Genomic DNA, 16,981 nt, shown 5'->3' on the forward strand with positions numbered 1-16,981 from the left:
ATTGACTTAGAAAAACGTTTGCCACGGACAACCGTTGCGCCGCGCCGGGCGAGCGACACAAACATCTGGACCGTTCCCCGATTGATAGGTGCGGTACCTCGGTAATAGTCCGCGAAGTGTCTCACCTGATGTTTACTTGTCTTTCTATTCCCATTTGATCGAATTAAACGAGTCACGCTCCACGTCTCTAACTGTAAGCATCGCATTAGTTTGTACTTTAGGTGAGTAGTACACTTAAACGTTCCCACAGGCACAATATGAGCCGATCGCGATCTTGCATAGGCCACGACCGGGCACAGGGCTCGCACGTGGGCACCCACAACGTCTATCGCGCTTAATCACTGATAAATCTGCCACACCACGGGAACAATGCCACTATGACGCCCGACAAATGAGCGCAATTAATGCCAATAATTTCAAACGTTCCGCCGAGCATAAAACTCGGCCCAAACAGAACATTCATACCTCACTTAAGTACCACGGGTTGCCGATTCCTTTTAATCGATGTCAGAATCTAAAATTAGTTTCCTTTCTGTGCAGTTGCTTCGCGAGAGAATAGCACAAACATCTTTCAGCTAACAATGCCCATTCGAACACTTCTCTGACAGGACATTAAATCCTCAAGAGCTTTCTTCGAACTAGTGTTTCCCTTGAAAACTAATCAGCGCCAACCATTATGGGATCAGGCTCCGTCTTTACGTACGCCAATATATCTCGCGCGCTCCTCGGGCGAGGAGAGCGCTCGTCCCCGACGAATTAGCTCCGACAACGCCACAATAGTCCATAATTATGAAATGTGTTGTGATTCCAAAAGGATATGCAATTTTTCTCAGGCTGCGAACAATGCGAGACGGTAATGAAAGGAGTCAATCAGTCGATGTCTGCGAAATACGCTCGTGCTAATTTATGCATCGACCGGCGCGGGCAGACCGGTGCGTGGCCATTCTCTGCTGCTTTAATGTCTCGCACGCAGACACAAAGGGCGCGCAGCCGCGTCACCGCGCCGACCTAGCGAGTGCACGTGCCTTACAATATGTCAATGCAACGAATGCAACATGAAAATCTTAGGCCATAGATATCGCGCTCACATGTCCTCGCACGATACGTGAGACCTATACTTATATCCTAGCCTCATATGAATTTATAGCGAACGCCGTATTATTTACTAGCATTATACGCACAATTTGCGAAGCTGTCGCAAGGGCCAGCTATAATTTCCCGATGGCAGCAGATCCATCAATACCCGCCTCGGGCTGCGGCCGCTTTCAATTTGTAGGCCGCTTACATCGCCGGCAATTACCGGACGGACGGAAGGCCGATCATCATCGATATACGCGCTTAATAATGCCTAATGACACTTAATAAAGACAGAAAATAAAAGTGTGACGATTATTTATTAGCCGTCTCGTAAATAGTAACGGTTCATAGCTGTGGTTAAGAAATAAAGCGTCCTTGATAGTTGATAGACCGGTAGGTAAAGTGTACGGTTTATTAAACTACCAGTTATTGTTTAATGTCTACTTTGCTCCTACAATTTAAAGATTTTAATAGCTTTACTTTCTGCGATATTACTGAGAGAAGTTGCTCCAAGTTTCTTTACATTACCTACCTACATTAGCTCCTTGTAAGTTAAGAGAATGGTGTACATGGTATATGGTATATATGGTTTTCATTTAGAAAGGAAAATACTATATAACTCCCTACGTCAATGGGTTAGCCGTCTAATTCATCATTAGGCATTAAAAGTTGACGTTGCTTACATATTCTGTTACCTACTAACTTTTCGGAACCAACCTGCACCTAGCTTGGATTTTTTTACTAGGGGATACTAGAATAGTTGCACCGCCATCTATCGGTAACAGTTTGCTAGCTTACTTTGCTCGGACCCCAACTTTTCCAACATTATTTATTTTTAACGGACCTTTTAAGATTCTGTATCTTTAGGATAATAGTGGTGGAGACTTGTCGAGAATCGGTCACAATCTAACTTACATGAACACGAACAGCAAGTTATAAGAAATTACATTATATTCCACTGACATTAGATTCCTCTCATCAATAGACTATTTTGAAAATGGTGGAAACGCCATCATAAGGTATGTACCTATTACTGAAATACATGCATTAAAGATAATATAAACTGAAACATGAGGATGCCACTGTCTTATTCTGAAGTTCAAATGACTCATCGTTTTTATAGTCTCATTGTAGGGCACATAGGAGGAAGTCCCCCAGTGGCGGACACCTAAGGTTATTTATAAATAAAACAAAAAATAGTTAAAGAAATGTTTATTAAATTATGATTTATATAAGATAACAAAGTTAGAAATCAAATTAAATTAACAAAAATGCAACCCCTGCTTAAAACTAATTAATACTATCAATCAAACTTTGGTAACAAAAAATGTAATTTTAAAAAGTGGCACCTAGTACCGGACGGCTATTTGTGCCATACCCCTAACACCGAAAATATCAAATTAACCAGCTTCGACCACATATATAGCCATCTTCACACTCTAGAATGTCTTCACATGCTTCATGTATCCACCTACGACAGGATGAGCACTGGATCCAGTCTTCTAAGCAAACTACGCAAATTGTCTCAGTTCTTTTGACATAAGCTTATCAATAGCAGCTTGGCTGTGGCTCCCAGGATCCTTTCTTTTTCTTCCCTTCCATTTTAATTATATTATTTCTTCTATAATTTAAAACAAAATTAAGTAATCAGAATAAATGACGTAAATTCTCACAAGAAATATTCATGTGTTTACTGTCCGACGCTAAGGGACGACTTAGTGTCCGGCGCTAAGGGACAGACATTTTCGTTCATTAGGTGGTACCCAGTAAAATTGATTAAAAGATCTAATAATATTCTACCATTTTACGGATAACAATCAAGTATTACTTTTATCTGTGAATACCACTCAAATGTAAATACATAAATATACTAGAATTACTTACATTGATATTTAGCTGTCGCAGTGATTTCGCACCTAAACCAGCTAACGGTTGCTCCCACCGTGGCCGTGTGCGTCACAGGTGAGGTGCGGCGCGTGATCCTGTACCTGTGTGCCCCCCGCGCCCCTTTCACTTGTATTTTGAATCGAACAGATTTATACACGCTTAAATAGTACGAGTGTCCGGCGCTAGGTGCCGCCCGGCGTTACGGGACTTCCCCCTACATGTCTCTTCTGATATAGAGAAGGAATTTTAAGGGTGCATGGTATACCTAACTACTTACAGGACGCGCAAAGCAATCAGAGCATTGAAGGAACCCAGAGGACTTCAAAAAGTATTTATGCGTTTTCAGACAGGATGGCCATTATAGGGCTGCTGCCATAGATACTATATGCTATAGATTACCTACTGCTATGTGGTTATGTATGGAGGCAGCAATATTTGCGTACGTCACTTGTCGTCAGATATTTTTTCTTAAATAAAATAAAACAACAATATAGTTTTCGTTTCGGTTTATTAACACTTAGGGACGAGCCCTGATATGTGTTGCTACTTCCGCGCCTCACTCGCATTTCGTACAAATCCATTTAATTACTATAGCAGATATGTCGAGGTAAATACAAAAAATTGTCTATTAATCTATTTTTTTCGGAAAATATTTAATCACAATTTAAAAATCAAAACAAAAAAAAACGGTATAACAATTTTAGTGTTAAAACAAAAACAGAAAGAGATGCTGTTAAGTATTACTATGATAAATAGACTTTGACCGTCTTACCACAAAAACTTTTAAACGTCAGTTTATGCCTTGTCTAAAAAAATGACAAATTACGACGTTGACATATGGTTCATTTTGCAGCCAAAATTTTATTAGACAAGTGTAAAACAGGGTTTAAAGTTTTTGTAGTAAGGCCCTGAAAATATCAATGCTATCTATTTTTGATACATAAAGTAGATAGTCTAGGTGTTGCCAATATGTCAGGAAGTGATCTCATACATCTCGACCACATCCTCTGTTAAGTGGTTTTTAACTCAGTGTATGATACATGTTTCCGTTTCGCACACATACATTTTCTAGACTATTACTCAGTAAGCACAACATTCAAGGAATTATTCTTATTCATGTAAAAAAAAATTGACAGATATGTATTTTAATACCTATTACAAATATTAAACAGGACTTGTAACTAACATAAACGATGGGTAGTCAAGTAGTAAAACAATAATGACATGAATTTTCGATCAACATGAAACCACAAAAGGTCTATAAATATGTAAGTTAGACCCCATTACCATTATTGCTTACACCCTCACCCCATCATCTGCAGTAACATTTCGATAGGGGAAGTATCCCATGTTGCTTCATTTTATCATCTCGTATTTATGATACGTACAACTAAAATTGTGCAAATTTATTGGTAGTTATTATATTTTATAAGCAGTTATACTTTTATAAGTTTTTTAATATAAAATGCAAAATTTAACCATTCTTGGCAGTCGGTTAAAAAAGGAAAAATGGTTTGAGTTTGTTGACAGTTAATACATTTGGGTTTCATATTTTTTTTATACAAACTACAGATAAATCTTGTTATTCAGTTTATCTTAGAAATTTAGTTCAGTTATTTATTAACATTGATGTAATACATACGTACGAAATTGCGAGCTTCTGCGACATATTTCTCTACTAAGACAATACTTCTTCAAAACCTCTTATTTGATATAAACATTTAGGTGACCCACTATGTACAGTGCTTATCCTACAAAAATAATTTACTCAACCACTATACAGTACATACAATTTCATATCTTACGTCTACAGGCAGAATATAAATAGGCTTAATAATATAATATACACACAAATACACAGAAAGATAATACATTGTTTTAGGTTGTTAATAATTTGTCGCAGAAGAAATTAATTCACTGATTGCAGTAAGAACTGTAGCCATCTAATCTTTCCATCTTAGTTTTGCAATTAAAATATGATTAACAAATGTAACGCAACCCTTAGGGATTTTAATATACCTCATATTCAGGCTCAGGAAAGCATTTTAGCAATCACATCTTTCAAAATATTAAGTAGCAATTTTTTTTTAATGGAACAGGTTTATATTTGAAAGAACTACTTATAACAAAATCATTCTTAATTCAGATTTATCCATCAGACTGATGGTCGTAGTAAGACAGACAGATTACCAAATGTTAATGTGAGCGTAATCTCCTGATCTAACGATAACCTTGCTTTAAGTGCGGTTCAATAATCCAAAACGATCAATAAACCTTCGTTTGTACGAGTAAGTTGGGAAAGGTCCCCAAATCTGATCGAACGTCATCAAATCGATATGCTTGCTGAAAACAAAGTCGTCTCGTAAAATATACATTTAGCTTATATTAAATTATTGGAATATTTCAGATTACATGGAATGTTTTATTTAAATAAATCACTGTTTCAGCCATATTTTATGAATTTTACTTTTCATCTTTGGTTTTCTATAAATAATTATGATATTTAATAGCAATTTTCAGAAATATTTTAACAAAAAACACAGATTAAAGAACATAGTAATATGTGCAGGTAACTATTATTAATATTTATTTCACTCTACATTATCATTTACTTTTCAATATTATACTTTCGGGTAGGAACCTTGAAATTATGTTTTAAAGTACACATTATACCTATCGACAACCTCTTAAACTACTCAGTTACATACGTTCGTCTAATAAGGTACTAATTTGAAACTCACTTTGAATAAAATAAATAGTCTTTTTTTCTAGCCGGTCACATCATTCACAATACAGTCAGGCGAGCTTCTACGAGAACTCGACAATGATGGAGCGGTCGTCACAGCACGTTTTCGTTACAACCCGGGACCTGCCACTTGCTTTGTCAAGTTTAAGGCCAGGCCTGAACTGAATTCCTTCAACAAAATGTTGTCAGTTCATCGGTTACCGGCTGGCAGTGAGTGTCCGTGGTATGCACCCAACCCGGCTAAGGAAACAGTCCAAGGAAGAGCATCGAAGCCTGTTCACAGTGGATGTCTAGGTGAGGGCGAGTGTTGTGGGCGCGGCGGGGGTGGCGCGTTAGGGTGCGCGGGGGGCGGGTAGGGGCAGTAGCGGAGTGGTGCAGGGGGTTTCTGCAGCCAGAGGTCGTGCGGCAGCCCCAGCGGCTGCGGCCAGGCGGAGGGCCAGGCGCGGCCGCCCAGAGCCAGGAGCTGCAGTGCGGCGGGGGAGCGCGCCCAAGCCGCGCGCTTCTCCGCCTCCTCATCAGCACCGCCCGCGTACAGCCGCAGCGGAGACCGCAACAGCTGCTGCTCCATCAACATCAGCTCCATCGGATCTCTGCGGAAAAAGAACGACACCCACGTTAATATTGCATATTGTATAACTTATTGTTACGTTGTGCTTCTGTCGTCGTAAGGTAACTTCAGATATGGCCTCCATAATTGACTTAGATTTGTAAGCAGATGTAGGGCGGATTACATGGAAGCCTATTTGTACCAAGAGCTACGTAGCATTTCCAGTATCTGGCGTCAGTCATGCATCCAAGAACACTTATGAGAAATGTATTTTTGGAATAATATTCAAAATAAGAAGAAGTTAGTTTGTGATAGTATAAGTCCTATTTCGGTAAAGTGTGCACGGTCGCGGCGAGTTCCACGAACCTCTCGTTTCGCGAGTCGGACTGTTCGTTGGGTTTCATCGGTCCGTAGTCTATAAAACCGAGTTCGAGGAACGACACCGGCCACCGGCGGCCACGTGGCGATTTCAAATCTCATAAAACGTTACGAACGTCACACTAGAAGCTGTTATGTAAAATTCAGCCTCGATGAAATACGACGTGGTCAGCTTTGTTTACGACTCGTGCGTTTAGCTTTGATTTACAATGCCAGTATAACTCCAACATTTGCAATAAGCAGAATCTTTAAATAAAACACCTACCTCCGCATATTGTGTGGTAAGCATTTTTAATACGCTTGGCCATATGTAAAAGTGCTAAACAAGGAGTGTATCGCTGTCGATTGTTTCTGCGAAGCGTCTTTACGAGTAGTGTCGCAGTTAACGAGGCGCGCGGCGAGCTCGTGCGTGCGTCCCTTTACTGCGCCAGTGCGTGATGCCCTTTATCGGTTCCTGGAGGCTGTCGCGACCGCCACCGATCACGCTTCCCGTTAACTCGCTATTTTCGCGTCTCTACGAAACGTTCGATAGCTACTTATAAGTGTGCAATAATGCATCTTTCACGCCTGCTCAATAGAAATCTAGTTAGTGGTCGGCTCCTTCCCGTTTCGTACAGGGCTACACGTTCGTTGTAGAGCAAGCGTAAATCTGAGGAGATGTTATTAATAATGGTGTCCGTGTTGAGATACGAGCGTTAGTCCGAGAGCGGCAAATGAGCGTGACGACACGGCGTGCTCGAGCTAAGCCTCAAAATTGGCATGACATCACGAGATGCCGTGTCGAATTTAATCTATCACCGGAGCGGCGGCCCCGGGCGCCGGCGCGCTCTCCCCGGGAATTAAAACAGGTAGTGCCCACACACGCTAACACATATTATAGATTTTTTATTTAACTCCTAACTTCTATAAAAACGTATAATAGCCGGTGTTACTGTTATAATAACTTTGAATCAACCACAACATCTCAAGCGATTTCACACCATTATATCTAGCGATATTATCTCGTGTAGTGTCAATTTAATTCTGCCACGTAAAGAGAAATAACTTTAACAAAATCTTAGGTCATAATAATATGTCTCAGACCAGTAAGATGACCTGTATAGTTTGTTAATTGAATATTTATCATTTTTATTTTGAGCCAAACAAGGAAAAAGCTCTTGAAAGACGCTCCAGGAAAAAAATACATCTCTCGCAATATTAAAACATTTTAACCTCGTGCATAATTGAAGGCAATCAAAACTGAATGTTAAATTGTGAACTAACACATTCCACAACACTAATATCTTAAAATTTACACTTATACTTAGGCGTGAGTTACAAAAGGCAGTATGCGGCGGCGCGTTAATGCTGGGAGAGAAGGTTTGTTTCGCCGGGTGGTTATGTCGTTTCGGGTGCTGCGGGGGCGTTAATGGCGTATTTATTATGATCTCGGTATCAGCAGTAATAGCCAACACTCTCCGCCGGCAAATTACAGGGCGGCGACTCTCAGAGGCCGCCGATAGTCCCGGCCATGCTCGCGCAGCCTCTTATCGATATCTTGTGCCGACCGCTATCGATGTTTGCCCGCAAATGCATAATGTGTCTATCTGATAAAAAGTGAAATATTATTTCCTTTACTCGTAATATTAGTGCACAGATTTATAGCATTTCCTTTGATTTCAAGATTTATAAAAAAAAACATTCATATTGTTTTACAGATGAAGGTTATTTATGAAGCTCATAAAAATATTTAAAGAATGTCAATTTGATCTATTTGAGGATAGTGCTCGGGTTGCCTGCAGTAAATCACTCAGGCGCCTGACTCATTAGATATAAATAGCAATAAGTGTTGGCCCAGCCGTTCATTGTCTATGATCGTGTAACCAAATGTGATAGATGGTTGATATTTAAAAAATAGTTAACGTAACGTAACTGTGAAACACGCAGCGGGCCGCGGGCAGCACGCGGTTGTCGTTAAAGTTATTTCTAGCTCGTAAGTGAATCGCATGCAATTAACGAAGAGGTGCGTCCGAGCATAAATATAACTCCTCGCCGCTAAATATCGGCTCTGATTGAGCGAGGGGCGGATCTTATTAATTAATGGATGAAAAGCCGCCTCGACCACCACGCCAAATAACTCCACCGCCCGATTCTCACACAATGGCAATTCATCATACTTATTGTCTGACGATTTCGGACGTCAGCGAAGGAAGTCATTAAGGCTGAGCGCCGTTAGGCGTTGTTTTAAATATTTATATTTATGAGTCGGTGTGAATTCGGCAATCAGAATAGAAAGTATTAATAGTTGACTGGTTGAACAATACAAAGTGCTTGAACGGGTTTAAAATGAGCGTATAGTCGTCAAGTGAATGGTGCAAGTGTTAGAGTGACAGATAGCGGAGTGGCAATTCTGTTCGAGATAGTATCGATAGAGCGCTGAGCTGAATGTGCCGCCGAGCTATGCGCGGGCGCACGGTAGCAGCGCTCGACACCAATCAGCGGAGCACGCGATACCAGAACCTCTAATTATTCAGCCTTTCATTCCGTTATGTTCGCTCGAGTGAGAGCGACAGGAAATGTCACTCGCTATTAAATTTTAACACGTTACTTTTCAGTTCTCCTTGAAAAAGCGGTACCTTTGTGGAGCTTTTAAATTCACTGCTGTGATTTGTTAAAGAGAAATATTAGGTATAAAACTTTATAAGGGATTTTTTTATATTATGTTATATTTAAATTAATCCAAGCAAATCCGCTTGAATAAAAAAACACGATCAACGGTTGAAATAGTTCAAAGCCGGTAGCAAGTAACTACAGAGACCAAAGGCCTCATTGGAAGCGGTAATTGCAGCGTCAACATCTTGAATGAACCGTCAATCACCGATCCGAACTATCATCGGGCCGATGCTGTATCAATTAATACAAATCGGTAGCTACGCACTGACGCCTACGTCGATTACATTATTAATAGTTCCGATAATTCCGCTCGTCATGCTACTACTGTAACACAAAAAACCTTAAGAGCTAATGCGGGATATTTGTGAGTACTCCTTGGAAGTAAAGAATTTCTTACATAGAATCAAATATCAAAACATGTTGATGAACATTATTTTATTAGTCTACTATGTCGCACGTAATTGCAAACGTTGTCAGCGACATGAATACTAAAACGTAAAGCTACCACAACCTTGTATTATAATCCGCGGAGTGAACGTCAAATTGCTTTCAATATACAATCTTTAAAGGTGAATCGGTAATTGTTTATGCATAGTCAATTCAGCAGGTTGTTGCTAAAGTATAAACACGTGAGCGAGAACGCGCCAGTGCTCACACCGCCCCCGGAGAACCGGTCGTATGGGCATCACACCGATGGCCAGATAATAGAAATGCGCTTTAATTTGTCGTTTAGGGCATAATGAGGAGCGGGCCCTGTGATTACGCGCCGCCGCCGCCGGCTCCGGCCGCCGTTGACGTGAGCTGTTTCCACACGCCGCGCCGCACACCGCCCTCGCGCAACCACGCAACCTCGAACGTGTTAACACGAAACTAAGGATACCTCCTTACTGGCGCACCTAATATATCTTAAGGCAGCACTTCCGAAGAATTATCCTTTTACAATTTTCTAATCGACATAGATAAGAATAGCTGGAGGCACAGAAAAAATATGAGCCAGTCAGCACCTTATCGTAAACCTGAGGTTCAGGCTTCAAGACATTTCAGATACCATACCCTCGTGCTATTGCCAAACTGATCGTTACAGACTTTGGTGACGAAGGTCTAATAAGCAAAAATAGTTAACACTTTCATTAAGTAGCTTTATGACACAAGCACACAAGCTATACGATTTTGTGCCACTGGAGACCATGAAACTGCATAACATAGGCTTTATGAACAAGATTTTAGTCGGCCATAAATAGTTGCAAATTGAGAGGGGCAAATCTACAGTGTAGATCTAGAAGACTGAGTTCTGATGGAACATTCTCGAGAGAATCGGTAGTGTTTATGTTCTTGATAAAGGCACCCTTACCACTGTCCATCGTCCGTTGATCGTGAGTCGAAAGTAGTGGTCGGCTCATGGGAACGCCCGCCGTTCCTTGAGGCGCATTCTCGCCGCGAACAGTCACCCAACACCTCGACTTTAATGAGCGAAACACGCTATTCCGCTAAATATTCATTTTTACCTTTCATAATATATGGAGCGGAATTTTATTACCATCTCCGAGGTAGAATATCTCGTCTATTATGTTATTCAATGGTCTATTAAATTGATTTCTTATCGATTATAAACAAGATATTTTAAGCTGATCCTGCTTCATCATCATCATCATCAGCCTATCGCAGTCCACTGCTGGACATAGGCCTCTCCAAGTGCACGCCACTGAGATCGATTTTCGGCTTCTCTTGATCCTGCTTCGATACGGCATAAAGGACTATGACATAAAATACCGTAGATTTTTATCAAAAGATGAGTTTTCTACGTAGCTGAAGACAGCCTCTTAAAAATGGACAAAGAAAGTAAGTACCTACCATAGATATAATATTACTAAACAAGATTGCGCACGCTCAAAATATATATTTACGAAAATGAACTCTATTCTAACGCAATAAGGTACTAAATTGGTTGCATAATACACAGAGGCAAATCCGAGCCGAGAGGGATAGTTCGAACGGAGGCTGTTTGTCTCTTTCTAACACCTTGCCAGCATAAAAAAATGTTGTGATCAAAAGTTTTGTCTTCCCAAAAACAATTGAATCACTTATATTTTTATCTTATTTTAACAATTGTAAGTCAACAAATTAATAACAATCGCATTAATTTATTCGTATTTATTATTAAAACATACACAACATAAATTTTTATTTTGCTTTTTTTATTTTCTAGCGGTAACCCTGAACATTCTTGGCGCGTAATCAGCATTTAAAATTTTGTTTATTTTTTTTTTGTATTAAATCAATTTAAACTATTAAAATGGTGAAAAAGTGTTGCGTTTCTACTTGCGAAAGTGAATCCTATGGTGGTTGCAATATATCGTTCCACAGGTTAGCTAATAATAACATTTTCGTAAACCAAACAACTAGGGTGCCCATGAATTCTTGTAACGAGTCAAAATATGGGTGATGGATTTTAAAACTGTTGTACTATTGTTATAGCTTCCCAAAAAATGAAGAAAGGCGACATAAATGGCTCAGCAGTCTATATATGAAGTAGAAATAAAAAAAAAACAGTCTTCACTTCGAATCTTCCTGCTTTTATACTGCTAATTTCCGCTAATTATTAAAAGCCTTTATTAGTATCTTAAGGTCACAAACTGCGTAAGTTAAAACTTCAATACTAATCTGTGTTTAATAATCTTAGCAAATTCGGATTTGTCTCACATAGCTTAATCTCATAGTCACCCTATTAGAAAGGGACAGACAGCCTCCGTACTAACTGTTTCACTCGGCTCGTTTTTTGGGTTTATATGCGCAGTCCTGTTTACTAATATTATGTCTATGGTACCTACCTACTTGATAAATTCCTGAAAGATGATTGCCGAAAGCTATTAATTCATACTCCAACACCGACAGCAAAACTGCCTACTGACGGTTAGGTACAAATATTTAAGTATTCAACTTGCTAAGTTTACAGCTCCTAAATATGGAGGATAAAATAGGTGATGATGTAATAAAATATTGCTTTGTAATTATACGCATAGATACAATGGAACGTAAAAATAACAGCATAATATTTTTAATGCATAAGTGAAGTGAAGATGAAAATGCTAGGTTTTCTACAACTAATAGTACCTGTTTACAAGTAACAGTACAAGGCGACAAGCCGACTACAACTTGTTATGCGAGGGTTTAGCAAAGTGATTTAAACGCACCGAAGAGTTGTGTAAGTACATTGTTAAATTCTATGTTAGTTTCGCTTGGAGTTAAATCAATTAGATGCAACTTTATTGCAAAGGTAAGGTGTTGAGTCTATCGAGATTCTCTCATACCTGCATAAGTGCCTAGCGTTTATTCTTCCTGTGCCTTTCTTATTTTTTAAATCTCAAGCATAATTATATAACCTAACCAGACGTTTTATAATTAAGTTTAAAATCTTCCTATAATACATTATTTGGTGCTTACATCGAACAAGACGTGTGTAGGTACCCAGTTGGGTTATTTGTCTAGTCTCGCCTTCAAATCAAAGCTGAATCCCATAGGCGTTAATTTATGACATTTTCTTATTATTTTTCATTGCACGCACAAAACAAACAACTTTGGTTAGCAGTTTTAAATTAAAATCAATGTTCAATAGACCGATACGTATGGTGCAAGAAAGAACGCAAGGCTTAAGTGATAATGGCTGATGGCTGATCATAAATTTCGATAGCTGATCATTATTTTGATGAAAATGACACATTGTTTGTCTGTATGTCATCTCATTTAAGTTTATTTGTTTTGTGAATGTGAGTAGGTACATAAATGCTAGGAAACAGCGAAGGTGCTGTCATCTTGCTTGTGAAAACCCTTTCGCCATTTGTATTGCTGAAGCAATCCTCAGCATTGGTTCAAAGTTTCATGATGAAGACAGATATTAAAATTCCTAACCTATACCTTTCGCCATACTTCATATATGTATATACATATACAGAATCTACGCATTTGAAATGGTAATTTAAATTAGGATAAAATTAACTTATGGCTTAAAATACCCATCGGTTCATTTGAATAGTCGTTTAGGCCACTTGGTCCTTTGCGACAAAACCTATTTGATAAAATTTTCTAAGGTTATTTACCAGCAAGTGTAAACGCAGAGTACATTGCCCCCGTACATTTCTTAGCCGTCCAGACAGCGAGAACCTAGGAATTGCAGCAAATGTTCCGATTGATTACTTTCCCACGTCGATCCAGTAAATAGTCGATTGTTCTAGCGAAAGGTGTCGAGACATCGACAATGGAAAGATATCGACTTTAATATTGAATGACTGAAGTAAAAGTGGAATTGTGGATTTTCTTTGTTTTAGCTGAAGTAGAGTCGACATTGATGTTGTATTATCAATTTATTTATTAAGTACAGTAATAGATAATAAATAATTTTAGACACAAATAAGTATGCCATTGAAAGCATATTTCTTTCTTTTTATATTAAATAAATCTATTATTTATTTATTATAGGTAAAGTCTGAACATTTAATTAATTCAAATGATTGATTTGACCCCACAAGAACTTGGTTTTAATAGCTAGTTATGCAAGATTTGTATTGTTAAGTCAAAAATGTAATTTGTCTTCTTAGCTATTCATCAAATATCAATTAATTTATTCATGAACATTATGAAGTTCAGATGTTCTTATCAGGGTGAAATTATGATTTAATAAGGTAACTATTGCCATGTCGATTGGAGTCCGGAATGAAGGCCACTCTCTCACAAAGCCACTAATTATCTTAATTGACATTTTGAGGTTATAAAACCTAGATGTTTTCATGTCACGACACGAGGGTTTCACTACTATATTACCAAGTCAGTCCGTGAGCAAAGAACGGCTTATTTTATGGTTTTTGTTAACAACGGCATAAAGTTTTATATGTTAGACAATAAATGTGATTAGTCTATGACATCACTTTTGACGCTGTCTAAGTATAAGTGCGCCGTGCATTTAACATATTCATAAAGTAGTAATTCTAGCTTTGTTATTCATGAACCTGACAGAGCTCCAAGTATATTATACTAGCTTCCGCCAGCGGCTTCGCCCGCGTGGTGTGTTGATGAAAAGTAGCCTATGTGTTAATCCAGGGTATCACCTATCTACATACCAAATTTCAATCAAATCGGTCCAGCCGTTTTTGCGTGATTGAATAACAAACATACATCCATACATTCTCACAAACTTTCACATTTATAATATAAGTAGGATTCGTGTATATTTTCTAGTCAGTAATACTAGAGAATATACGATTAAATAACCGTTAATATCCTAAACTTCCCGCTTTTATATTCACCAAGGTTAGAATTGATTTTCAGGTGCAAATAAAAATATTATGTTTTTTTTTTTTCAATCAATCAAACCTTTCAAGATTAAGTAGATACTTTGAGGCGTAGCTATTGTTCTTATTGAATTTTTTTTAGTGTCTATGAGGCCAATTTTTTCGTAAATACTTACCTATGTTACTAGTATTTCTTTCGAAAAACGATAATTGCGATCTTCAAAATATCAACAGATAAACACGTAGCTATAAAATAATCATAACAATATAGGGCACATTGCTATCGCCGACACTCGAGGGCACATCCCAATACACCCTCAAGATTATTTTCCGCCCATAATCTCATTCGCGAAGTCGATTAACCGATAAGCTGGATAACAACAGCCCCAAACGTTGGGCTCAGCGCTCAGCATCGGCCGATATCGGCCGCAATCAGCGGAGGAACGTTTTTAATCTTTTATTCATGTTAAACCGTTGGCGGCAAATTGCAGGGCGGCGAACCTAATGCCTTTCAACTGTTGCTAATAGCCTGTCAATTTATCAAACGGCCACGCGCTTTTTTAGACCACTTTAGCGCAAATAAACTAATCGTGCAGGCTCGTCACCAATTTTGGAAACTCAAATTCGTATTGATGGGCTGTTAAAATTTAATGATAGGTTTTATGATTTCGAGTTAGGTGCACACTTTAGGCTCAACACGCATTAACAAAGGAAATGCGAATTATGACAGAATTTTAAAACGTACAAAACCTTTCTTCTCATCTACATAATTTCATATTCTACATTATGTCATACCTCCGCTATTTTTAAACAAAGATTCTGATATGGCCAAATAAAATAAAACAACGACCAGAATTATAAGTTTGAATTTGCAGTAGGTACATATAGGTAACGTTAAGGATTGGAGAAGTTCATTTGTGCACTCACCTATCAAAATCCGTAAGCCGCGATGAATCCCGAAATCCTTTGGCGAAGGGATTGGAGTCTATCTTCAGTTTGGTGATGAGCTGGTTCTGGTACGCAGTGACGGCCGTGAACACCGTCTCCGGGAACACGAAGGTCCTGTGCTGTTCTCGTGTAAGGTCCGTGATGGGTCCACCGCCTTCTCGAACCTTCACGAGGTGGATCCGGGGCTGATACCGGTGCATTGAGTTTAGCACGATCTGCGAAGAAAAGGTTGCATGTTAGTTTAAGAACTAATTTATTGGAACCAGTCTTAAGTTATCGGTAATAATTAGATTGTCTAGGTATTGATTAATCTGATACAATTAATTCTAAAGACCTTTACTATCACTGAGGAAATACCTAGTTATACCTACCTAATATTAAAAGACTTTTGTGCAATAAAAGGCGTAGTAATAACTGTTCTGCTACCCCTCAGACAATATAGAAAAAGGGTGTCTGTCTACCTAACATGTTCACAGTATTAGCAATATGTAGGTACTTATAACTTCAACGCTTCATAAACCTACACTTAGGCAATATGCCAACTAGTGCGAACTACATATTTCAGGTTGTTTCAAAATAAGGATATTATTATAAAATTGCGATTTTACGTGGCTTAACAAAGCAGTCATTTACATGAATTGTAATTGCAGATAAAAAACGAACACGTGAAATAATTAATTTTTGCAACAAAGACAATAAGCCGAAAGAGCCGTTTTCTTTGATAATATATCCTTATTAATCCAAATTAGAATTTAACATGAATAAGCATGTTGAAGATTCTGCGTTTTGTGAACAAAAGCTCTTCAGGTAATCAGTCATAAGAACGGCGCAAGTTTGTAAGTTGTGCGAAATATGTAAATGTTGGAGGTAATACATCAGCGGCCAGGTGTTCACAACGATCCCATGCACCATGTCCTTGTGTGAAGGATGATTGTGACGTGCGTGGAATGAGATGGAAGCTGAAGATTGTGTAACAGTTCTAAGGGCTACTTAGAAGATAATGTTTTTGATTACTTAGCAAGGTTACATGTATCGAACTCTGGTCTGTATTTCGATATATGTACTTAGGAAATGATAAACGTTAAGCGAAACTAACTAGAATTGATAAACATAAAATTGAATGCTAATGTGTTGAGTTTAAGAAAACCAGGTAAAATTAATAAACCACATTATCATTGGATTTTCTAATAAATTACTAACTATTCAACAGCGAGCGAGTTACTTAAATGACTAGGCGACAGGCGTGTCACAGTAGGCCAGTAATTGAAATAACGAGTTTTCGGAATTAATTTTACGCCGTAGAGAATTATTAATTTTAATATCGACCGTAGTATCTAGTCTAATAATTCAAATTACGTTCCAATATTCAAACGAAGTGAGCTTGATTTCTCTGTAATGATAGACATCCTTGCGTTTGAATCAAACTGCAGTACATCTTAGTATGGTTTATTCGAGTTACACACG

The 16,981-nt window shown here is 38.5% G+C and overlaps 1 protein-coding gene across 1 annotated transcript in view; it reads right to left on the reverse strand.

The window, feature by feature from the left end:
* Positions 1-4,429: 4,429 nt before the first annotated feature.
* LOC124646262 (T-box transcription factor TBX20-like) overlaps positions 4,430-16,981 on the reverse strand; it is a 64,573-nt gene continuing 52,021 nt past the window's right edge. The window contains exons 5-6 of the mRNA XM_047186377.1: positions 15,497-15,732; positions 4,430-6,300 (exon numbers count right to left, since the gene is read on the reverse strand). Coding sequence (XP_047042333.1) covers positions 5,988-6,300; positions 15,497-15,732 — 549 coding nt within the window. The 3' untranslated portion in view covers positions 4,430-5,987. The remainder of the gene's footprint in view (positions 6,301-15,496; positions 15,733-16,981) is intronic.

The sequence above is a fragment of the Helicoverpa zea genome, chromosome 3, assembly GCF_022581195.2.
Source record: "Helicoverpa zea isolate HzStark_Cry1AcR chromosome 3, ilHelZeax1.1, whole genome shotgun sequence".
Lineage (NCBI taxonomy): Eukaryota > Metazoa > Arthropoda > Insecta > Lepidoptera > Noctuidae > Helicoverpa > Helicoverpa zea.